At 39.2% G+C, this 24,987-nt stretch overlaps 3 protein-coding genes and 1 long non-coding RNA gene across 4 annotated transcripts; 1 reads left to right on the plus strand and 3 right to left on the minus strand.

Moving 5' to 3' along the window:
- Window positions 1-307: 307 nt before the first annotated feature.
- gclc (glutamate-cysteine ligase, catalytic subunit) lies at window positions 308-12,743 on the minus strand. The gene is made up of 16 exons (XM_085477890.1): window positions 12,086-12,743; window positions 10,680-10,792; window positions 7,123-7,305; window positions 6,866-6,979; window positions 6,542-6,600; window positions 6,194-6,330; window positions 6,005-6,079; window positions 5,349-5,465; window positions 4,070-4,208; window positions 3,859-3,971; window positions 3,664-3,756; window positions 3,447-3,551; window positions 3,259-3,340; window positions 3,066-3,175; window positions 1,610-1,730; window positions 308-1,510 (listed from the first exon to the last, which is right to left on the minus strand). Exons 1-16 carry the CDS (start codon window positions 12,233-12,235, stop codon window positions 1,329-1,331), a joined length of 1,893 nt encoding a protein of 630 aa, XP_085334016.1. The 5' UTR covers window positions 12,236-12,743; the 3' UTR covers window positions 308-1,328.
- A 1,459-nt stretch (window positions 12,744-14,202) lies between these two features.
- On the plus strand, window positions 14,203-19,113 carry LOC146695598 (uncharacterized). Its single transcript, XM_085477892.1, has 6 exons — window positions 14,203-14,419; window positions 15,078-15,987; window positions 16,256-16,352; window positions 16,726-16,836; window positions 17,285-17,451; window positions 17,784-19,113. The coding sequence occupies exons 2-6, from the start codon at window positions 15,080-15,082 to the stop codon at window positions 18,829-18,831; spliced, it is 2,331 nt and encodes a 776-aa protein (XP_085334018.1). The 5' UTR covers window positions 14,203-14,419; window positions 15,078-15,079; the 3' UTR covers window positions 18,832-19,113.
- Window positions 19,114-20,235: 1,122 nt separating this feature from the next.
- Window positions 20,236-22,914, minus strand: LOC146695599 (uncharacterized). The gene is made up of 6 exons (XM_085477893.1): window positions 22,706-22,914; window positions 22,336-22,438; window positions 22,204-22,256; window positions 22,017-22,095; window positions 20,930-21,795; window positions 20,236-20,821 (listed from the first exon to the last, which is right to left on the minus strand). Exons 1-5 carry the CDS (start codon window positions 22,706-22,708, stop codon window positions 21,260-21,262), a joined length of 774 nt encoding a protein of 257 aa, XP_085334019.1. The 5' UTR covers window positions 22,709-22,914; the 3' UTR covers window positions 20,236-20,821; window positions 20,930-21,259.
- Window positions 22,915-23,600: 686 nt separating this feature from the next.
- LOC146695600 (uncharacterized) lies at window positions 23,601-24,007 on the minus strand. Its single transcript, XR_014923598.1, has 2 exons — window positions 23,968-24,007; window positions 23,601-23,819 (listed from the first exon to the last, which is right to left on the minus strand). It is a non-coding gene; the product is annotated as an uncharacterized LOC146695600 (long non-coding RNA).
- Between the last annotated feature and the right edge of the window lie 980 nt (window positions 24,008-24,987).

Below are 24,987 nucleotides of genomic sequence, written 5' to 3' on the forward strand. Positions count from 1 at the left end.
GGATAAGTAGGCCTGTACCAACCACAATCGTTATCTTTATCCTGGAGGTCAAACCGAGGTAATGCTCTCATCTGTCACTGTTGTGTGAAACGCTGGTTCAATACCACCATCTTGTGGGTGACAAGGTTCAGGACTTCTACAACAGAAGGTGACCAAAACAGAAAAAATATTGAAACACGCACTATTCCTTAAAAGGTCAACTCTAGAGCCGTTATTAATTCACTGCAAAGTGTAGGTTGGTTCCAAGGCTTCTGCATCATATTTGAGCAAAATGAAATGGGACTCCATTAAATAGAAACCCATGAGCTTACTGTTGCACAGATTTATTTTAAAACAGCATCAGATTGCAAACAATTGTTTACCACTTGAATGCAACACCAAATTTAAAGGTCCCACTACAACGTCAGCCAGTTCATTCTCATTCCACGGGGGGAATCTGATAATGAGGTTTTTGTCAAAGTTGGCGGTGTGTCACATGAGACAGGTCAGTCACATCCAGTCCATCTTTTTTTAAAATTTGCCTCCACATTGCAGGATTACCACTGCAAAGGGATTCACGTCCTCCCAACACAAAAACAGTTTTTAATGCCCGCATATGATCAAGTAGTTTCACTTTAGTGCCTATATGCGACAGAATACTGATTGGTTCTCACTCAAACACATCCCCCAACCAACAAGTGATAGTAAACAAAACAAAAACAAGTGAAAACAAAGTAATCTGAGTGGGGGGGAAGAAAGTGAACTTCATGATCTCCAGGCTGACAAACCTGCCCCAGATGTTGTAGATCTCACGGTCCTCTCACATTGAGTACCACCACCAAACAATACATTGTGCGTTACTATGACTGGCAGTCAACGGTATCTGATTTATGACCTCCCCGGGATGAGAACGCATTGGGTCAGCAGCGCAAAGCAAACATGTCATATAAATGTATTTTAAAAAGGCAAAAAGAAAAAGTTGTGTTAATGTTTTAAAGAGCTGAAGTACAGTATTTACAGGAGATTAAAAGCAGACTACTGTACAACTCTTTGCTACATTTACATTCTCACAGATAGGCTTAATTTCCAGATAAAAATAAATACACATCTGATTTCTATTACCCTTTGCATGTCTTATTGCTCATCTATTAAAATAACATTGTAATCATAAAAATCTCATACAGTATATACACACACATATGTCTGAAGCAGGTGCATTTCTTTACATTACACACATGCCGGTTTGCATTCTCATATGATTGGACCTCTTCTGTTCCGAGCCACACCTTTGGTCTTTCTTTACATGCATGTTTGTATCATCTACAATACTTTTTGCCCTCCTCTCTCGTTTACTGGGATCTGTTAACTGGGTTGCCAATGAGCTCAGGGCACTGCTCCTCTCCTTTAGCAATCCTGTCGCACTTTCTGAGCAGGTCGTAGTTGATCTTGTCGGTTATGATGCTGTCCTGCTTGTAGTCGGGGTGCTTCGCGACAAATTCCCTCATCCACTTGGCCATGGTCATCAGTTCACCTATTTAACATCAGGAGAAGTCGTTTAGGGAGCGTTACAAGGAGAAAAATGCTTTTGCTTATGAGACTACTCAGTATTAACCTTTTAATGACACTTTACCTGAGGCACGTTTCTTTATGAGCTTCAGATAATTCAAGATGGTGCACCTGGTGTCCACATCCACCTCCATGTTTTCCAGGTAGCAGTTAAGTATTGGGATAAGCCCTTGAAATACTCCCTCCTGATGATTGAAAAAAGAAAAGAAAAAAAGAAACAAAATGCTGAAGTCTCCTCAGCAGGATAGAAAAAGAAAACTTAAACTACTGCAACTACAAACCCTTCCAGATTATTTCAAGAGATTTAAAAACAGATACCCTTGCGGCCAAAACTTTTAATATTGTAAATGTCTCTCTTTTATTTGTATAACAAAGCTCCTTCAAAATTGGATAACTCAAGTCTGCGGGTTTCATTTCATCTACATGCATCTGCAAACAATGTTTTCTTCACAGGCAGAAATATTGTTCCTCCATCTCCATCCCAGAGTTTGGCTACTAAAATACATCTGCATGTTAGTTTTAATCAATACGATGATAACTGAGGGCAGCTTTATTGTCTTATCACTTGTATAGTGCTCCATCCAAAAGCTGGTTCATGAATAATGACAACTTATAGTTGAGAACATCATCAGGTTTTAAAATCAATAAAATTCAACTCTGTTCAATTCATTTTTATTTGTGTAATAGTCAAATCAGTGCTCTGTATACTCTAAGGTAAAGACCCTATCAGAAAGAAAACCCCAATAATCCTCTAGCACTTGGCGACAGTGGGAAGGAAAAACTCCCTTTAACAGGAAAAAACCCCTCTGGCAAGACCAGGTCATGGAAGGGACAGACATCTGCCATGACCAGACCAAGGTGAGGGGAAAGAAGAGAAAAGGAGAGCAGACGGGAGTGTACATCTGCTTCTGCCAAATATTTCTTATGTTAAAAGATTCCCAACACACCACTGCCAACTGCTGCTGGATGAAGATCGTTAGGTTTCTATTTGTTAAATTGCATGGCCTGACAATATTAAGTGCCTTGCAATAACTGCTATTGGAGTTTGGCATCGTAAATCTAGGAATCCCTTTTCTAATCTTCTGAATCAACTTCTCAGGGAAATGGCTAATTTACTGGGTTTGTTGTTGAAGCAGTGGTTATCGAAGCAAAAATGAACTCTTCTCTCTGCAGGTCCTCATTTTTGTCTAGAGATACAATCCCCCCCAGCTCAGTCACGGTCTGATGAAAGTCAGTTGTCGTCTAATGCATTTTTGCTCTTCACAGCAACGGTTAACCTGCATGCAACTAATGCCTCAAACGTGACTGGCCTATACTTGCACTACAAGTATAAATCTGTCATTACAGACTGAAAACAGGATTTAAAAAAAAAAAAAGTTAAAAATAAAAAGAAAGAAGGGATCGTGACTTAAAAAAGGTGAACTGAAATAAAATGACAGATACGGTCGTTCAACATCATTTTCCTATTGAGTCATTACTACCAGCATAGCTCACACGTCATGTGCAGGAGAATAACTCACCTTTCCATTGATGATTGTGTCAATGCTCATCAGTGTGTACTCCTCATTGGCACCATCAGACTCCAAGCCGTTTTGAGCAGACGCGGTGCCATCGAGCACCGGGTTGCAGCCTGCAAAATAAATATATCAGCTGCTTCAGTCTGAGGCCTTGACAACAAGCGCAGATCCAAAGATAAACTGTTTTTTTAAGCACCTTTAAAGATGTCCTTGCGGAAGTAAAACATGCCTTCCTGGACAGCGTTTCTCTTCTGCGCGACCTTCATGTTTTCATCCACCTAATAAAAGACACTTCCTGTATCAGATCACTGTGTACAAAAATTCACAACCCTACTCACTGGTTAATTTCCTTTTTTAGAAAAAGAACTGTGGGGTTGTTATCACCTTTGACAGCGGGATTATGAAGTCCAGTTTGTAGGACAGGATCACACGGGTCAGCAGGACCACAAACACCACATATGCAGCGTTTTCAAAGTCAGTGAGCTGCACCTGGAAAGAAAGGGCAAAAAAAAAAAAATAAAAATAAAAAAATAAGACAACTCACCACATCACTGAATTTGAAAGCAGATTACAACAAAACAGTCAAAGAGGTGAGCAGTACCTCCATGGGGCGGAACTCGACTCTCCAGCCGATATCAGAGTTTGGAGGGGGAGGTTTGAACCTCATCGTCTGCCAGTTGGTTGATTGGAGGTTCTGCAAGAAGTCTGAATGAATATTCGTGTACACTGCAGCCATGTGTATACTGCATTTTTACATGCAGGTGGCCCTCTTCTAAAAAATCATTTAAATTCTCACCTCAAAGTGATCGGACTCGTTCTCGTCATCCAAGTGTATTTTCTCCTCAAAGACAGAGAGTGGGTCTCGTATAAAAAGATGCGCTATGTGCTGGGCCAGGAGCTTGTCGATGCCTATTCACACAGAATGCATTATTCATTTCATTACTGCGCGATCATCTCGTTTAGAATTTCCCCCGTGGCTAAAACGTTTGTATTTTCAGAATCAGTACCTGCACTCAGCAGCTGCTTGTAGATCTCCTCGTCTATCGTCAAATCAATGTCATTGTACTTTTCCCCACAGCAGGACAGGTAGCTGTCAATGGAATCATACCTCGACTTGAAGATCCTGTATTTGTTGTTTTTTAAAGGCTGCAAGGAAAGAAAAACATTTCGTTACTGCTTCACTTTCACTTCAACAAACTATAATAAAAAGTAACTTAGTAATGAAAATAAAAAGTTGGCTCTTTACAAGGTTAGATGAGAAGCATCATAAGCATAAGAAAAAGGGGGGAAAAAAAGCAGTTAGTAAAGTAGTAGTTGATGACAAGAAATTTACGGCAGAAATTTGTGTTTGACTAAAACCTATTTTAAATCCACTACTGCCACTTGATAGGACTCAGCACAACACTCAAACTGCATAGACCATCAGTGGTCCTCTGGCCATTTTACTATACATATTTATCATTTAAGTTACAACAGCCATCATTACAAATTATTTTTAAACACATGTAAGAAAGTCTGTATAATCTGAAATCTGAGCATACTCAGTCACTGCAGTGGTTATAATACAACTTCCAGTGTTTTGTTCCTTGCACCTTTATGCAAAAGCATTATGCAAAAGCAGAAATGCATCTTAGTTTGGCCTCTACACACAGATGTGACACTGCACTTCATTATAGGAGGAACGACGAGAGATTAGTTTCCAGGAAGCATGAAAGCACATGATGCAACACATGACTGACATAAACTTTACAAATAAAAGGGTCAAGCCATGATGTAGAGTGCCTACTGTCACTACTGACACCGGCTGGACTAGAAATACTAGAAATACAGTGAGTAAATAAAGCTACTCACTTTCATTCGAGGTTTTTAAATCTGATCAGTACCCTGAACTAAAATGACAGCCTGAACTGGGTTTTCTGAGCTCAGCTCATCTGGCATCATCAAGCATGAAAAGGTTATGCTGACCTGCAGCTCACGCACTCTTTGCAGTTAGTTTCACAGTCTCATATCATATTAAACTGCTTGAAAGCACTGTCAGAAAACTGCACTCAAAAGAAAAAAAACATTCAAACTTTGTTGGGAAATCTCCCTAGTAACTTAGTTTCACCATTGCACTCGGGTTACTTCCGTGGATCTCAAGAGCTAATGACTTTAGATGTCAGAAACAGGAACACAAAAAGCCCCTTTTAAATCCAACAACTCACCAGAAGTCTGCCTCTACAAATGAATAAAACACATTTATAAAGTCATGGCTACTCCTGGCCGTTTTCAGGTCCACCTGCTCACCTTTAGCCCGCGCTCCTCCTGCGTCCTGTCGTCCACCGAAGCAGAAATAACTCCCCAGCGACAGTCGATGTCTGACACATGGCCTCTGTAGAAGGGTGAGGCTGCACTCAGTGCCATCTGGTAAAGAGTGAAAACTCTCTTTAGTGCGTTTAAAGGAAATGTGGGTTCAAATAAATAAAATCGATGCAAATTTGTTAAAAAAAAACAAAAACAAAACAACCCAACAAAAAACGAGCAACCTCCTTAAATAGCTGTTAAGAACCCAACAGCGCTTCAGAGCTTCTAACAAATCAAATGAATGCATATCAAAGAGGTGACTGCATCAACAAAATACCAAAAATTTGCATAAATATGTATTTATAACACTTGGTTTGTTTGCAGGTTTTACTATTTGCATTCCCCTGCATGGAGTGTGCATCTACTGTAGAGCCACAGACAGTGTTTATTTACAGCATCCATTATGTCAGTGTGGTCTGTTTTTGGCTTCTTAGACGTCACATCTACTATAGCACAGCAAAAACTGCAGGTTCTAAAGCTGCTACAGCATCAAGCGCATAAATAGCTTGATAAGCAGTTGAAACAGTCCTGCTGAGAATGAGGTCAGTTACGGAAACATAATATATGACAGGAAGCAAGTGTTTTGTTTATCCACTCACCACAATGGGGCAGAATGTTGCTAGTTGGTCATAAAGATACCTTGCCTCATCAATGCTGCAAGCCTGGAATGTCACCTGCAAAAGCATCGTAAAAATAGGATGAAGTACACTTATAAGTTACTTATTAGGAATGTGAAGCTGACAAAGACAACCAGACGTGGCATGCTGCTCGGTCAGTTCATTCACTACCTGCAGACAGCAGTTGCCCATGCCGAAGCCCATGGCATCCATGTAGATATGGTCAGGCAGAGCCGCCCTCGCCGCTTCGCCATCATCCTCAGGAAACTCTTCCACAAACGGAGATGGAGTGCACTTGTCTTTGAAAACTAAAGAAATTTGGTCACATGCATTTATTCCACAATGTCTTAAAGGCAAATGAATCACATAAAAAAAACAAAAAAAAACCAACACAACTTTAACTCCATTTACAGTAGCTTACAGATGTGTTCGACTCTGACCACATCTACAGGTCGCAATTGTTGCTTATCACAAAAAAAAACAAGAATATAAAAATATCCTCAATTCAGTCAGACTTACTTGGCACATTTATTACAACTTTTTCTCCCCTTCTGTGACGTATGTTTCTGGTTAGAGTGCTGAAAAAAACCCGTAAAAAATGCAAGTAAAATGTATTTATTTATACAGCACTTTTCACAGATTAAAAAAATAATAATAAAGTGCTACACAATAAAAACACAAGAAGCAAAAGTATGACATCACAATCTAAAAGGTAATAAAAATCACATGTAACCATGTGGATATTTCCTGCCCATCAGTTTCTGATCCATTTTGCTCAACTAACTCCAAAATTTCTAATTAAACACATCTAAACTGTACTGACATTACAACCATGAAGCCTACCTGAATCTCGGGTGTCTGTTGATGGCTTCATCGGGGAAAAACAGCGACTTGGACACTCCTGTTTCAACAGGAGTTGGTCGGTACTCTGGTTTGGTGAAACCCGGGCAGCCTAACCTGAACAAAACCATCACATAACGCAACATTAAAAAGCTGCGGCTGACATTTATTAGAACAATCCCATATCAGCTTATAGATTCACATTTGTATTGACTTCCTTTATGAGGGTAAAAACCTTTGATCAGTATAAACTGAAGCACCTTGGAAATGCGGTGACGGTGCAGAGCGTTTCTCTGGGGTTCAGGACAGACGACGCCTCGCGCCGCCTCTTCCTCATGTTGCCCTCAACAGTGTTGAACTCTGACATTGTCCCGCCGTATGGCTGACCTGGAGTTCCCTCGATCATGTAGCTACCATACTCTGGTCTCCACAGTGTGGGGTGACTGCAAAAACACACAAAGTGTATTATTAAGCTACAACACTTAGAGGTCAGGCTGGAAAAAAAGCCCCTGGTTTCAGTATCACGATGACCTTTCTGATTAAATAAACGGACCGCTCTCCCTTTATCATACGTCGGGCGTAATCCTGGCAGGGGCAAATGAACGCGACACATTTGTGCTTCTGAGCCTGCTCTTTGGTGTGTGCGACAGAGGGGCAGTAATGAGGAATGCATCGGCTCTACTATTCCCACTGTCACTGGTATTTCCCCTGGGTGAAGTTGGCTACACAGATTTAGACCGATGTCATGGGCTGCAAGCAAACATAACACTCAGGAGCCTGTACAAACACATTTACAGCGACTGCAGAGATGGCACTACAGATTAGACATGCAAACAGTATTCCCAGGAGGAGCTCATCAGGGGGGAAATACCTTGGCATCACCTTGGAGATGTCAGTCAGTCATCAACAAAACTTTTGTAACAGATTAATTTCCGCGTCACATATTTTTAAAGCCACCTAAACGACGCTAAAAAAGGGCACATCACAGAAACACTGTGCTGTACATTTTTTTTGTTTTTAACAAGTGTGCTACGCACCCTTTTCTTGTGCTGCAATATTAATTGAACTATTGAGCAGAAAGACTGGAAGATTCAAGCTTTGGTACCATGTGCAGGGAGCCTGTGGGGCTGTGCCAAAATCAAACAGAATAACTCAAAGCTCTGAGTCGGGGAGATGTGTCTCTTCCAGTTAACTGCTTGTGCAAAGACAATGTGATCAACAGAGAGTCTCTGTGCATGTTCTGTATGGACACTTTTTTTTTTTATAACCTTAGGTTAAAAACTTCTGATGAGATAAAACAAGACAACCATGTTTGACTGTTTAAGACTGTAGTTTTTAGAGTGTATAGTTAAAAAAAAAACAAAAAAAAAAAAAAAAAACTACTGATCTCAGGAGCGTTTCACAGCAAAAATACTCAAGATTTCTGTTAATGGCACCAACTTGTGTGATTTGAGGAAAAACAAAAACAAACAAATACTCAAATACAGTGAATGGAAACAGCTGATTGAGAGTGAAAAACAGGATGAGACAGGAGGGTCTGACTCCTGGCTGCACACTCAGAATGGGACATTCAACTCAACTGCACTTCTCAGGTGCTTTTGTTTAAGTGTGTGTGTATACATGTAAATAAAAAACATGTAAAAAACGTTTAGCATTTTATTTTTGTGGGAATAAGCTGCCACAGAACTCTGTTGAACATTGCACATTAAACTAAATGTTCTGCAACAGCTGGAGGAATAGGGAGCTAGAGCAGGGCGATATGGCCAAAAATATTTATCACAATATATATTTGAAAATTTGCGATAACGATATAACTGACGATATAATTGATGCGAGACAAAATACAACTCCACAACATTACTAGTGCAAAAAGACAACCTTCCATTTATTTTCACTTAAATAAGAAGCTGGTTTTTATGTACATTAAAGCTTTATAAAAATGTAACAGTGCAAATGCAAATTCCTTGCTGAAAGTTTAACCAAAAGGCATTTCCAGTAGGAACGGGCTGACATATCCTGAGCATAACCATGTATAATGTCCACTGAAGTTAAAAAGAGGTGCTTTGCAACATTAAACTGCAGTGTGCAGTACGTATTTTTCGGACCATAAGGTGCACAGGATTATAAGGCACATTAAGCGAAACAAAGCAGTCAGATAAATCAAACTTTATTAAACTCATTCTTCTTGCTTCCTCCACTTCTGTACCATTGATTCATTAATGTTGAATTCTCTGGCAGCTGCTCTATTCCCATGTTGTTGCAGTATATTAATGACTAACCTCGTATTGTGGATGGATTATCTCAATTGTTCTCCTGACTGAAATTTGGTCCGTTTACAGCATCCTGCCATGCGATTGCATTTGTCTCTAACCATGAGGAACCTTCACGTTAACTTTTATAAGTGGAAAAGTGTTAGTGTTCGTCCTCCAGCTTCACTGTTTATGTTATGCTAACATAGCTGTGTCGCTAGCGATTACGTAGCACATCATTATATACCAGCTAGCCCAACTTCAGTAACCCTACAAACGTCACTGCTGTTTAGTTTCCTGTCTTCATTTATGTTGGAAGTGATAGCAGAGCTGAACGTTTGAATTTTTTCAGAAATATCTCAGTCAGAACATGCAATATCATTCTTGGGTAACTAGCGAAACTAGCGAGCTAACTTCCGCTAGCTTCCTGTTAACTTCTAACTCCGTTAAATGTAATAACTTTTGTTTTCATGGATGCCTGGAAGTTAAACTTCATAGTTACACCTGGTAAAGCAGCAATGCTGATCGTTTTATTAAAGATGAAAGACTTTAGACAGTTTTTAACTCTCAGTGATGCTGCAGTGTTCGTTTGACCTGAAATATACGGAGTTTAGGACCCAGTTTACTCCCAGATTTAAGAGCATCTTAGTCCGACAAATACGACAATAACAACGGCCGCTTGCATGTTCTGCAAAAAAAATGTGCTTTGTCGTGTATCTGACGGACAAAACCAGTTCCACATCACTGAAGTTGCACCATTTGTACAAACCAATTCTGGTTCATCTGTTTCACTCAACAATCGGCCATGTGCGTATGAAAACAAAGGCACTGCGCATGCGCGTTTTACTCATATTCTATCGCGATATTTCATTTTCCTATCGTTGCCTAACATTATACCTGTATTACCGTGAACGGTATAATATGGCCCAACCCTATAGGGAGCTGTAATTTCTAATGCATAAGACCTCCACTGAGCAGCTATAGCATCTGTTACTTTAAGTCACGTTGATGCATATCAAAAAGAAGTGTTTTCTCTTAACTGCTGCACTTCCAATTTAAGTTATAAAAAAGCCGCCATGCACCAACTCAGGAACTTTCACTGAGGCTGATAACAAAACAAATACAAAAAGAAAGTGTCCACCTGCAATGCATGCTGATTTAACCTTTATACAGCATCTCATCTCACTCCTCTTCTTATTATCCCACTGTGTCATAAGCAAAGCAAAATCCGCCATTAATCTCTCAGCTTACATTTATTCAAAACAAACCGACAGCCTTTTTGTCACAGCTCCTGACATTTGAGGTGTGGCATTTATTCAAATGTTTTTCATATTCTAGTTTTGTGTGTTGCCATTTCAGTGCAACAACACAGTGTCTCCTCCACAGTGTAGTGGTTTACACATTCGCCTAACGAGTAAAAGATCCCCAGTTTAATATTGGGAGGAGACACAAAGAAGAAAACAACACTAGCCAAGTAAATTATGAGCATCTTTCATCTTTTAGTAGCATATGCAACTGAACACACACACACACACACACACACACACACACACACACAGTGTACCTACTTGGGGTTTATGTTTTCTCCCTGGTCCTGCAGAGTTGCTAAAACATCTCCACCATTCAGGACGAGGCGAACCTTCTCATCCTTGTCGTCAAACTCCACCAACATGTATTCAACCTAAAAGCAAAACGATCAAAGACAGAATTAGACAAATACTGTATTTAAAGTACTTGCCTGATTTTTTTTTTTTTTTTTTTAAATAAACACCAGACTTTCCATCGGCGCTATAGATGCCATCACATCAATTCCAATTCATCAGTTACATTTCCTTGACTTTTGACTCTGCTACCCTGTAATCCCCTGTCTGAAAGAGGGATTAATCTATAACAACAGCATTCCACATGGTTTGAAATCAAAATACTTTGTTCAAGCTGTACAGATTTTTGTGGCTGGTGACGGATGAAGAGATGTGAAGTTTTGAATGAAAATGTAAGAAAACCACAGCGAGCAACAGACAAACCCACATACATTGCATAGTAGCCATTAAGTTACCATCCACACAATAAGGAGTGTCCTCATGTGGTAGCAAGCATGCCAGCAGTGTAAGCAGTAAGGGAAAATAAATGAGTGTTGGACCACCACCAGTGACAAAGCTGGACTTCTGTTTTGTCATGTTTTTTGCTCACGGCTCTCTTCAACTCTTATTCAACGCTCCCCAACACCTGACTTAAAAGTCAAAACTGGCTCCATGGTTACGGCCTTGTCATGTCAATAAACTCAAACATGCTGGGAATTACATTGCTTCACATATTGCAAGGAGGCCAAACTAGTTTTACATCGGGGCCCATATACAGCTGCCGGAGCGGTTGGTGCAAAGAAGCACGATTTCAACAAGCACATCTTGGTTTTTCTACACGATAAAGAAATGTCTAAAATTGCTGCCCATAAAGCAGGAAACCTTTTCTTTTAATTTACAGAAAATGTCCTGCTTTATTTATTTTATGGTGGACACATGAAAAACTGAAAATTCTATATCAGACAAACACGAACTTTTCTGTCATTTAATTGTTTATCTATTACTTAATTACTTGTGTGTAGGCAGAGTAGGGCAAGCTGTAATATATGTAAAAATACAGTTAAAAGTCCAAAACTTATGCCTTCCTTTGAAATTTTCCAAATATGGCCAGAGGGTCGGATTGGAGTCTTTGCCTGGCCAATTCTGGAACCCGGGCCTTATGTTTGCCACCGTTGGTATACAGTATCAAAGAGCTGCAGGATTTGTTGCAGTTACATGTGTATGTGCTGCAGTCGGTCAAGGTGCGCACACACACACACACACACACACACACACACACACACACTTAATTAGTCTATCAACACAGGACCACTGTTGCATCATGCCCAGCCGCATTACTAATAGATTAAAAGCATTAACAGACAACACCAGCATTAATATTCCACAATCCTTACCTCATCGCCCCACTTTAGCACATCTTTCTGACGATCCTTCAGTTTGTTGTAGATGTTGAGAAACTGGATGATACCGTGTTTTCTAATGTGGTCAGCATACTTTCGGGTTTCTTCCCAATTCAGTGGAGATCCCTGTGACAGTAGACCCATCGCACACGCTGACTGCAGGTATAAAGTGACCGCTGTTCGGCTCTTTCTGCCTGCTTTCTATTTAAACGGCACGCCGGGCGATAGCTAGCTAGCTCGTCTGTCCAGGTGGGAGAGCTTGCATGAAGCGTCGGTTAAAACAAGCGGCAGAGTATGGAGGGCTTTCAACAGAGCCGCGGGCTGAATGAAGGATCTCTTGGGGTTTCTAAGCAACAACGTGCCCTGTCGGTAACCTCAGCTGGACGTCCAAAAGAAACAGGCCCCTGCTCATCACTTGCTAATGCCTCGTTAGCTCGGTACCGTGAGTTAATAACTCCGCACCCGCTGCTAAACGGACGACTTAGTGCCTGGTGACACCAGCTCGGTAAACAGCTACGGACTGAAGCCAGTAAAAGCGCAGCTATATGGGGGGGGGGGAATGACAGCGACGTGCGCCGGTAGAGAAGTCTGTGTTTCGGAACCACTCTGCCGCACGCAGTCGCTCAGTGTTGTTCATATGAACGCCCGCCTACTTCAACACACGTGACATCTTCAGGCGGAGCGTAGCGTGGAGTTGCGTCACTATGACTCAGCAATCTTCGCTTCGAGTCTCCGCCCACCAAGCCGTCAATCATAGCGAGCACCAGGGCACGTTCAAGAGCGAGATGCCGTAGATATAACATTCGTCCATATTACAGTTTTTCGCAAATGCTAAAACAGATTTCACAAACGTTTCCACCATGTTCCCCAATGTCTAAACACAACACACTTTTCTAAAGCTACATAAATACAACCACACCTTCCCACTGCAAAACTCAAACTTTCACGCCAAAAGAGCAGCTTGAAGCTTTCAAAAAAAATGTAAACACTATACACATCATTACACACTACAGCAAAACAATTGAAAACACAATGCTCAATTTGTGAAAAGGTTCTTTGTTTCATAACTGCCAATGCATATTTTTTATAAACCATACAGTAACGGATTGTCGTAGATCTCTGCAGAGGATTAGGCATTTAGATTTGTGAGTTTCATATGAAGAGTATAAATCTATAGAAAATCCTGCATGTACGTACACTACTGTAACACAACTGAATGCAAAAACAGAATCTATTGTACACAACAGTACTCCTGAAAACATGATCAGGGTGTGAAGCTTTTGGTTTTTTTTTAAATTTATTATTATTTTTTATTTACATTATTCACACCACAATCACTGTGCGGCATCATGTCGCTGAGCTGCATTGGGCCACATCACCTCACCCACATCGCAGGCTATATTGTCTCTTGCCAGGCACCGCAGGAAAAACGCCCTGGAATGGCAAATCCATCCTTGGAAGGCCTCCGCTGGGATGTCAACACAGGCCAGCTCCATTGCCCTTAGGAGGTTCTCTCTTGTGTATGGTTGTCTGTCATAAACCTTCCATCTCCACGATGAGAAGAACTCCTCTATAGGGTTCAGGAAAGGGAAGTAAGGTGGCAGACAGACGTTTAAAAAGTGGTCACAGTTGGTGGTGAACCGCTCTCTGATTTGGTTTGTTCTGTGGAAGCGGACATCGTCCCAAATGATCACATAAATGTGATGTGCGGGCCCAGGATGGTGTTGGTGGTGGTCCAGGAGGATGTCTTTTAGTTCTTCTAGGAAGGTGAGGAGACGTTGGGTGTTGTAAGACCCAAGGACAGCATGCCGGTGGACAAGCCCCTCCGACCCATGGCTGCACAAAGGGTAATATTACCCCCCCGTTGGCCAGGGACCTCAGTGATGGCTCTTTGGCCAATGATGTTACAGCCTCTTTCGTTTCTGCAGGCTGAAACCAGCCTCATCCAGGAAGAGGTACTCATGAGGTCTGGCCATCGTTTCCAACTGTAATATCCTCTGTGAAAATGTGAAAGTGCACAGGTGTTCAGAACAACATTCAATCAGGTAGCACAGTATTGTCCAGAAGTAATGTAGGCCACTGAGCAACACAATATGTCCACTAACGGACGATCTGATTTCCTCGTGTCAGCATTGTTCCCACATCATCATAATTAATGTTGTTCCAGGTTCAACATTGCAAGTGACCAATCACCTTCTTGTGACGTCATTCCTTTGCGACTTCGAAATACCCGCCTTCGAGTATTTCGAAATACAAGTGAAGAAGCGAAAAACCGCCGCCTGTCCGCCGAATTTGAAGTCAATTTAGGATACTTTCCTTTAATAAACGGTAAGCATTATACATATGTTCCTCACTTGGCTTGCTGTTTGTTTGCTAGCGATAGGCTACTTGACGACAGCATTAGCTAACCAGTGTTCTCTAGACCAGCGTTCCCCAACTTTTTGGGTGTTTCGTGGCCCGGGGGTTGGGTCAGGCAAAATTGCAGTAGCTCCCCTGATCATTTTACAAACATAAGTGAAGAGAATCTGGACTAAAAGGCCTAGACTTATGGTTGTGTGCTGAATCTATGAATCAAACTATCACCTGGAAACATAATTAACTGGTCCATAGCTGTGAAACTGGACATGAGTTCTTGATTCTATGGAGATTAACAGTAATCCAGAAATTTACAAATTTGTCCCAGGGACATCGCGTAGATGTTGTCCCTGGGACATCGCGTAAATGTTGTCCCTGGGACATCGCGTAAATGTTGTCCCTGGGACATCGCGTAAATGTTGTCCCTGGGACATCATGTTAAAGTTGCCAGAGACATACCATATGAAAGTTTAGCTTCTTTTAGCCCCTGTTTGTTTTATATTATTTTATATATATATATATATTTTTAATATTATATTTAATATTTACATTGTATTGCAAAAAACCCCACAACAAGTTAAAATGAATTAATGAATATTGACTAATTAAACCTTCGTTATTTTTCCACCAGAAATGGACGACATAATTAGAAGAAGTGTTCTGAATGACGAAAAAAAAAGAACTGGAAAAGACACACAACTTTGTGTGCATGTGTCACAATGCCAGGAGGACCCATTCAGTGTTGTGTTAGAAAAATTGAACTCATTAACCCTTCATGGACATTATAAATGTTTAAATGTTGCCTCAGGTAAAGACAGGAAAAGAGACTATTACAAATTCAACTGCATCAGAGCTGGGAAAAAAAGTCGAAACAGCTACAGAGCAGTGGGCTGTAAGGCCTATGTTTCATTTAAAGTACTCAAATGTTGGAAAGACCACACAGTCATCGTGCAGCGTACATATGATAAGCATGATGGGCATGATCCTTCGGACCCAAAAGACGCACATTTCAACAATATTTCCAGTGATTTGAGGAGGAAGATTGAGGAACTGCTTTCCCTTGGAACTAAGCCAGCCATCATACTAACCGAATGTCATAAATGGGCCAAAGAACATGGACACAGAGATCTTCACAACAGAGAGCATTTTGTCACACCACGTGACATTGACAGTGTTAGAACCTGCATGATGAGGAAGAAGCACTTTAACTGTGGAGACAGTCAAAGTGTACATACCTTACTTAATGGAAAACATCAAGAACATGTTCTCTTCTATCAACCATACACATCTGACCAAGAACTAATGATTGTTTTGCAGACACCTGTAATGAAATCAAACATGGAGAACTATGCAAAACAGTTAGTATTTGTTGACACCACGCACTGCGTTAACCAGTATTCATTTCCCTTATTCACACTTGTTGTAAGAGATGATCATGGGCATGGAGTCCCTGTGGCCTATGCTATTGTCAGCAACGAAAGTCAGAAAACCCTGGAAACTGTTCTTGGAATAGTTTGTGAGCATTTCCCAACTTCCCCGAGGTAAATAATACATTGACAGCTATTGATTTTGAAATAATTCCTTTTCAAAAAAGTTATAACATGCCAGAATCTAATGCTATAGCTGCAGCATGGGCTGCAAAAAACTTTCCTTTCCAGTTGTTAAAGTTATTCCTATAGGCTGTATGCAGTATTTTATATATCTACTTGTGAGTTGAAATGTTTAATTTGGCATTGAAGTGGTGCTTTGAGATAGCAAAAACATTTTCATACTGTTTAATCTCATTTAGTGTTTTCTTTTTTTCTGTAGAGCATTTATGGTTGACAAAGACTTTGCGGAAATAAATGCTTTGCAGAAGGTTTTTCCAGAGTCAGCTATCCTTCTATGCTGGTACCATGTCTTGCAGGTAAACCACATTGTTTTCTTTTCACGTTGTCTAAGATGCACCTGAAACACATTTTTACAACAGGGTCCTGTTGTTATGATTTGCCTCATTGTGATATTCACCTACTCAGGTTAATGAATATAAAGGGATAAAATGTTGAGTGACTATGTCCATCCATTTAAGACCACAGTGCACTCATCTTCTGGTGGCTGCTTCCCAAAGCTCTTTTTGACATTTAAAAATATGTTTGCCTGGTTGATTTCTGTAATGCACAGGTCCTCTTGTCCAGTGAGTGACAAAGTTATTTTTGGACGTCAGCTTTCTTTTATGCTTTTTGTACAGCTGCTCCTCTGTCTCTCTCTCCAGATTAACTTTTTTTCTCTTACATTCACAGGCTGTTAATCGATGGCTTTCAAAATCAGAGTCCGGGGTCCATGGGCTTTCTAACACCCAAAAGAGAAATGAAATCATTTCTTTCTTTTGTAAGCTGAAAGCTTGCACATCTGTAAGTGTAATTTGTCTATTTCACATTTTGATTTCTTGATTACACTAAGAGCATAATAACTTTCAGTTGCTAAAAAAAGTTACAGAGAGATACAAAATAGATTTTTGAAACAATTTCTAAAACTGGCTTCTTATCTTGCTTATCAAAACAAGTACTTAAGCTGTGCAGAACATCATTGTGTCACCCACTGTGCAGTAGAACTTGTGAGTGGGATTCTTTCACAGACAGATGCTGAAACCAAATATGCTTATAGGTTTAGTGTTCCTTCTTAGCCATTGTAAGGGAAGAAATAATTGCTTCTTAATACAAAAACACGACATATTATTAATAACTTAAAATTCTTAATGTTATTCAATAAAAGGAAAAGGGCTTCAATACATAATATTAAAGATTTCAATAGGTCTGTTAAATGGATTGAAATATATTCTGTTGCATCCAATTCTCTTAGGAGGACGACTTTAAAGCCACATCAGCAGAGTTCTGCCAGACATTTAAGCAATACCCTTTGGTGTGCCAGTATTTTCAGAAGCACTGGGAAGGCATTGGCCACATGTGGTGTGACTACGGCCGTCGCTTCAGTCACACTTGTTCTGAAACAAACAATGTGATTGAAAGGTATGATTTATTATTTTGACCTCATTCAATTGTATTGCTGAAAAAAAGATATTATGCTTTAATCCAAGAGGCTAAACTGAGTAGGTTCGTCATGTCATTGCCAGAACAGGTTTTAGGCAAATCCTTTAAATTCTAGCAGCGTTTTTTATGTTATCACAACAAAAAACAGAGTAGGTGGATTTGCCTAAATCAGCTAAATCGGCACAGAGCATTCCTTTATAAAAGACGTGTGCAATAGGTATTCCAATTTTTAAAAAAATAATACAGTCTTGATTAAAACTTTAAATTCCTTCAATTACAGTTACTAATCATTTCAAATAACTGTTTTTCAGATTTTTCCACCGCCTGAAATACCAGTTTTTATCTGGCTACAAGAATAGGCGTCTGGATGATCTGATTGAAGTGCTCCTAGGGAAGGCCGACGACTACTTCTCAGTCATAAAAACCCTGCAAGATGTGGGCCGCATGAAAAACAGGTTTGCTGACACCTTGTCTCAAGTTTCAGACTCTGCTTCAAGACTGATGGAAAGTGGTTGGGCTCTTAAAATTACAGTCAAGAACAGCCATGGAGTTAATGCATATCAAGTCCCATCTGAGTCAAGAGAAGACATGGTGTATGATGTCTGCCCTGTTGAGTCCTACTGCAACTGTACATATGGCTTACGAGGACTTCTTTGCAAGCATCTAGTGTTACTTGCAAAATTAGCAGAGGCTGACAATGACATCTATCCAAACATGGAAACAGACATTTCTACCTTGGCAAGAATTGCAGTGAAAGAAAGGCATTACTTTGTACACTGTGAGGACTTGAAAGTGATAAAAATGCCAAGTTTGTTTGGAAATCTGTGTTTTTTTGCATCGGCTGAAACACTTCAGTGCACTTGTTGTACGTTCTCTCACTATAACACATGTGCTTGCCTGAAGGTGGCTTGTAGCCATTTTAAAAAAATGAAAAACTCTCTGAAAAGTCCTCTATCAACTTTGAATGACACTCCTGTAGTTGAAAGCACAGACAAAAAATGCACAGAAGATGCAGTTGGAAAACTAAATGCTGTTTTAGACACAGTTAAACAGTGGGCATTCATTCCAGAGGGTATTACTCCAATGATAGATGAACTGCATACAAATGTCTTAAAAACAAAACAAGTAGGCAAAAGTATATGCCAGTACGAAATAAAGACGACAGAGAATGCACGCAAAATTAGGCCATTGTATTCTAGCAAGAAACGTTCGGCCAGCATCGACATTCCAACAGTCTGTGAAAATGAATGTGAACAGTCGATAACCACTGAAAGAGAGACATCCTCTGGAGAAAATGAAAACCTTTTGGAATACAAAACAAAAAAGAGAAGAGTTAAAGCTAAGTATATGCACAAGTAGACTTTTGTGTGACATTTCAAAGGGACTGCATCCATTACTTCTGTTTATTGAAACCTAAAGCTGAATAGCTGTCTTAACTTTCTGCCAAGGAACAGTTGAAAAGAAATTGTTTGGTCTCTCAAGCAGTTATTTATGTGTGTTATTCATTACTTTGGCTTGGTTGCTGTTTTTGATACAAATTCATCTGTGCCCATTGTAATATTTTCATATGTTACTATTTTTATATTGCTATGCATTATAAATAAAGGATTACTTATTACTATTAAAGGTCTGCATTTGTAATTGTTGGTATTATTTATAAAATATGTGCTCTTAAGTTTTTTGCTCCATAAAACGATACCTGTCACTTTTTGGACATAGAGTATCAGCTGTTGAGAATCCTGGCTCATACAAAATAGAAGTAAAAGGTTTCAACATCCAGCCTTTTTATGATTAAATACAAAGTGTAATAACAGAGTTATTGTGGTGTGATTTTGTTAATAGTTAGTCTTAAGTATAAGTTTAATAGTAATGAGTAAGAAAATATAGCCAGAATAATGGAATGAGACTAACACCTGACCTCACACTGAGATTTGGTATGAAGTGGCATGTTTGTGCTAATGCTGACATTGGGGCTCAGAGTTCCTCTGTGTGTATATATTTGTGAACGTTAACTTGGCTAATGTCCAAGGGTTTGACTGCTTTCCTGTTGGATTGTATCACAAAGAACAGGGATAAGAGCACCAGTGGCCGTGCACACCCTCATCTCTCTCCTTCACCCGATCATTAGTGTTGGAAACCGGCATTAGCTCAGAGTAGATTAGACTTCAGTATAGTGCAAGTGATTTGATTTTATGATTATTTGATTCAGTTTTTTCTGTGTTCAAGCTCAATTACTTTAATAAAATATGTGGAATTCAAACAAATAAATAAACAAACTGTGGACATCACCCTTTTAAACCTTTCTGAAACAAGACAGGTAAAAACCAGTGTATAAAAGTTTACATAGGTATAAATAGCTCTAACACTTTACTCCAGCCTGGCGTCCACACATGTGGACATCACATTTTGGGTTATTTAGACCAAAATACTAAATCTTGATCAACAAGTGCCTGATATACAGTTATGAGGACATTATACTGCAACTGTTCTATCGAAATTTCAAATTAATGTCCTCATATGTGGCTCTCATTTTTCTCAGAAACAAAAATTAGGTAAAAAAAACAAAACCTGGTAATTCTTTCTTTTTACATTCATCGGGTTCCAATCGGCCCAAATATCAAAGAGAAATTAAAAATGCATGCCATGGAAGATTTCGGGTCTTAGGGGGTTAAAATGACCAGACCCCTCCGGCCTGTTTTCCAGGCCACTAAATTAAACCCAGTCAATTACCAATTGAACAGAATAAAAACCTACGAGGTCCACTAATAGTCCAAAAGTCCAAATCTTTAATAGAAAAGACAGGCAGAACTCAAACAAACAATAATCCAAACGAGGAGCATATATAAACACTGGAAAGTAAATAATTATAAGTTATTAAATCAGACTAATTAAATACAGTAAAACTAATAAGGGAAGACGAACACACGGGAAATAAAAATAACAGTGTAAACATACCAAAACTCAAAATAAAACAGGAAAGTTACTACAAACCGAGTGTGACACAATTACATTCATATTGAAACATATGTGATAATTTTCTTTCTTTGTAGCATTTTTAAGATATGTGTTAGAACAGTCATTATGCTGTTTGGATTAGGAACCAATCATTTTTGCCAAATAGTTAACACAAACTTAGAACAACAATGAACAATTTTCAAGATTCTGATTTACAGAACAAACAAAAGTCACAAAAGGTTTCATTATTTAAGAGACAAGATCAAGTTTTTCACACAGGAATGAAATGACAGAATCCAGTGCAGCGGGGCCAAAGGTGTGTGTCAGCAAACTGAAGGTTGAGGAATCAGTCAGCTCATGTTTAAGATTGTGTTGGATTTTGAGAAGAGTCTGTCTGTTATTAGAAAGTAAGATTAACAATGTTACACCAATAACCCAAATACGGGGAAATGACAAATAATACCAAAAAAGATACAACTTTCATATTGTTTTACTAACTTACTTTGTCATATCAGCACTTGAATGGTCGATGCCTTTACAGACCATGTCTGTTGTGACATCGCAGGCCAATCTTCCGGCAAACCCGAGGGCTAGCTCCCCAGCCTCCTCTTCACTCAGAACACTAAACACTGTTACTTTAGTTTTGGCCTTCTTAGGCCTGTCAAGAATCATTGCGGGCAGTTTGGCTTTACGGCCCTAAAAAAGAAAAAGTGCAAACACCAAAAGAGCAGAGAGAGACACACACACGCGCACAAAGTTAAATGCTTTTGTTTACATGGTGTAATTGTGTATATGTTGCAGCAAATGCACAATTTCCAGCCACATTGTCACTTCATTGATACGAGTAACCCGGATTTATTTCAGGTGACATCAAAATCACGAAATGTATATCTACCCCAATCAAACCTCTGAAAACATGAACTGACATGTTCTCTGCGTTGATTCTGCGCTTGATCTCGTCTTCTGTTATTGTGTAGGTTTTCTTTTTTGAGCTTGGTACAGATAAGCGACCATGCACTCTGTAAACTGTACTAGTTCCTTCTGAATCAGTTTGGAATTCTGTATCTGCATCGATCCTGTCAACATCATCAGCAGCAGCATTATCTGTACTCAGACTTGTGCCGTATACTTCTGTTTCTTTTTCTTTGTCTTCAGTCTGTGTACCTTCATCTCTGACTGTCAGTCTTCCTATCTCACTGTTACTTGTCGATTTGCTGCAGATGTTCTCTCCCTTAGGAACTTTTCCTTTGTCATTCGCTGCCTGATGCTTTCCCTGATGACATTCTTCACTGGCTACTTCTATTGCTCCTCCTGTATAGCCACCCACTATGCTGCACAACTCCTTTCCCTCTGCTGTGCTGCACTGTGCTGTTACATAAAGAAGAATGATATAAACAGCACTATATCAATTTAATTGTGAAGAGAAATCCCCACAATACGACACAGTTATGTCTAAAATAGTTTTGTGTAAAAACTGGATCTTGAAACATCCACTTTAATTACACAGTCCTGGTGTGCAAAGGCAAAATTACGAAAAAAAAATTCACTTTAAACATTTTTGGACATTGTTTAGTTATATTGTGACTTACTCTCACAGAAGATACAGATGCCACAAACAGACTTTGAACAACGCATGTGCTTGTATGCACCACATTTCTGGCACTGCACCTGTGAATTAAAAAAAAAAAAAAGAAGAAGAAATAAACAAACAAAAAACAAATGAACAAAGTCCATTAAATAAACAATCTATATGGCTAAGGACATGTCATAGTGTACCCGGTCTTTGGCTGCAATCACACACCAGCACTGACTGCACTTCCTAGTTCGATCTGCAAAATATAATTTGTTTAAGTACAAGTTACATTTTCCAATGTTAGAGAAAAAGAAGGCAGCTAATTTTATCTTTACCTATTGAGGAAAATAAGTAGTGGCAAAGTCGGGACCTGAGCTTTGTGATTTCAGTGTTGTACTCCTCCACTTGTGTTTTACCGTCAATGAGAGATTGGGCAAACTAATAATTGACGAAGAAAAAAAAAAAAAAAAAAAAAAAAGAACAAAAAGAATTAGATTAACAAAGAAATGTTTGTTTGTTTTTAACCCCCCCCGAGAAAAAAAAAAAAAAAAAAAAACAGAGCAACCAAAGCAAAGCATTACTGCTGAAATGGTTCAATCTACAAAAAAAATTGAGATTTTACCATCCTGCCTCTAAGGCTTTAAAAACTGAATAGGCAAAAATGTAAACATTACTTATATAGGTTAAAGCTATAGTTTTCAGTACCATTATGACATGCACTCCACATGAGTTCCCATCCTGTTGATGTGGGTGGCTCACATGTGACAAGGTCCACTCTCCAGCGCAGCCTCTTGCTGAAGCAAATGAGCTGAGAGATCGCAGTTATTACAAATAAAAAGCATATAGAGAAATCAATAACCACGTTCGGTAATGATTTCAATTAAATTAAATATGTTATGTTAAATATGTTAATTAATTACCTCCAGTTTTTCAACACCGCACTTTTTCTGACCTCCGACTCGCCAAATGAATTCATATAGACTATGGTCCTCTTGGGTATGTCACAAAACTGTTTTGTAAAAAGATGGATATGGTAGGCTTGGGCCTTGAGCTTTCCTAATGAGGGACACTGAAAAGTATCATGCACTAGAGAGAGTGCAAAATCTGTGCAACTTACAAACAAGGTCCAGTGGCTGCCGTTTTCCAGACAGGCTCCAATCAATTTCTCATACATCTGAAAGATGTTTTTCTGGAAATAAAAATAATGTGACAAGTATGTTTTTCTGTCAAGAATGACACTGCAAAACTGCAAAAGCTTGTCAGGTGAGACTTGTAATTAATTCTGCAGATACACAAACATATAGAAAGTGTCATTTTTGGTTTACATTAATTAATTTCTATAGTGTGTACAAAACAAATCAAGACCACAGACTCAACACGCACCACTAAATTTTTGGTGTTCTTTATCAGTTGGCCAAGACAGAAATGTTTTAATCTGTGTGCATTGCTTTTGAACAAGTCTTTACACAGAAAAGGTTTCAGAAAGGTATTTTTCAGGTTCTTCTGACAAGGCTTCAATTTTGGAAAATGCTGTTTGTTTATAGTGGCAACTTATAAACCCTTTGTGATAAGAACATAGTTACCACAGTCCAAGTCATACCTTCAAAAAGTATGCACTTTGTGCTCTTGTGGACCCATCCAAAATTTTTCCAGTGATTTGGCTTGGTATTGGATAAATGTGAGGGAAATTCTATAAAAATAACATAAATACACCTATGTTTTCAAATACATTACAAAAAACGTAAACATGCTATGTCATTATGATCAAACAAGCTTTTCAACATACCTCACACTGCAAATAGATTAGGCCATCTATTACCTTATAAAACAAATAAATAAATACATATAAATAAAAACAGAACTAAGGAACACGATTCATTAAGTAAATTGTACAATAAAGTGTATTTAAAGCAGAATTTAACATTAGTTTTATGACAACATAAAAGGATTTTTATGTCAAGAGGTACCTCATCTGAAATGTTAGTCTGGTCAAACAGGGATTTCAAACTTGAAATACCAATAGAGTTTGGTCCAGCTACTCCCACAAGGTAATCTGTGAGAAAGCATATGCTGTAGTCAACAGATATCATTTTCTTTTTGCATGCTGCAACCATCATCCATTTCAGTCTTCTAGGAGCTTTGTCTGGTTGTAGTTCTTTTTTCTCCTCCTCTCCCCTCATCTATTAATTAAATTGTTTTCTGACCTTCCTAACTGTTTCCGACCTGTCTTCCCAATGTGATGTTTAAGCAATATATGTATGGTCAGAAGGGGGTGAAATTTTCATTGCAGTTGTACGTGTAACATTGCATGTGATAATAAAAGGCTTGATTGGTTGATTATTCAACATGAGTTGACATTTACCTGACATTGTGAAGGAGTCACAGTTTCTGTAAGGGTGTAAGAACATAACATGTGGATTTGTTACACTTCTTTTTCACAAGTTAATAACAATCAATAATTTTCATTCCATTATTTACAAGCTATCACACGATGTCCCAGGGACAACATCTACACGATGTCCCAGGGACAACAATTACACGATGTCCCAGGGCAACTTCTACACAATGTCCCAGGGACAACATTTACACAATGTCCCAGGGACAACATTTACACAATGTCCCAGGGACAACATTTACGCGATGTCCCTGGGACAACATTTACGCGATGTACCAGGACAAATTTGTAAATTTCTGGATTACTGTTAATCTCCATAGAATCAAGAACTCATGTCCAGTTTCACAGCTATGGACCAGTTAATTATGTTTCCAGGTGATAGTTTGATTCATAGATTCAGCACACAACCATAAGTCTAGGCCTTTTAGTCCAGATTCTCTTCACTTATGTTTGTAAAATGATCAGGGAAGCTACTGCAATTTTGCCTGACCCAACCCCCGGGCCACGAAACACCCAAAAAGTTGGGGAACACTGGTTAGCTAATGCTGTCGTCAAGTAGCCTATCGCTAGCAAACAAACAGCAAGCCAAGTG

The sequence above is a fragment of the Copadichromis virginalis genome, linkage group LG13 (assembly GCF_057382275.1).
Source record: "Copadichromis virginalis isolate Kocher_CV1m ecotype Utaka linkage group LG13, C_Virginalis_male_GT1.1, whole genome shotgun sequence".
Taxonomy (NCBI): domain Eukaryota; kingdom Metazoa; phylum Chordata; class Actinopteri; order Cichliformes; family Cichlidae; genus Copadichromis; species Copadichromis virginalis.

Bases quoted from the DNA above. Each gene is read 5' to 3' on its own strand.
- LOC146695598 (XM_085477892.1), top strand. From the start codon at position 15,080: ATGGACGACATAATTAGAAGAAGTGTTCTGAATGACGAAAAAAAAAGA. The intron at 16,353-16,725 runs GTAAACCACATT...TTACATTCACAG, and splicing joins GCTGGTACCATGTCTTGCAG to GCTGTTAATCGATGGCTTTC. The intron at 17,452-17,783 runs GTATGATTTATT...ACTGTTTTTCAG, and splicing joins ACAAACAATGTGATTGAAAG to ATTTTTCCACCGCCTGAAAT.
- LOC146695599 (XM_085477893.1), bottom strand. The intron at 22,096-22,203 runs GTACACTATGAC...TTTAATTCACAG, and splicing joins TGATTGCAGCCAAAGACCGG to GTGCAGTGCCAGAAATGTGG. The intron at 21,796-22,016 runs GTAAGTCACAAT...TTTATGTAACAG, and splicing joins CATCTGTATCTTCTGTGAGA to CACAGTGCAGCACAGCAGAG.
- gclc (XM_085477890.1), bottom strand. From the start codon at position 12,235: ATGGGTCTACTGTCACAGGGATCTCCACTGAATTGGGAAGAAACCCGA. The intron at 5,466-6,004 runs GTGAGTGGATAA...ACTCTTTACCAG, and splicing joins CAACATTCTGCCCCATTGTG to ATGGCACTGAGTGCAGCCTC. The intron at 3,176-3,258 runs GTGCTTAAAAAA...TTTATTTTGCAG, and splicing joins CCGCAAGGACATCTTTAAAG to GCTGCAACCCGGTGCTCGAT.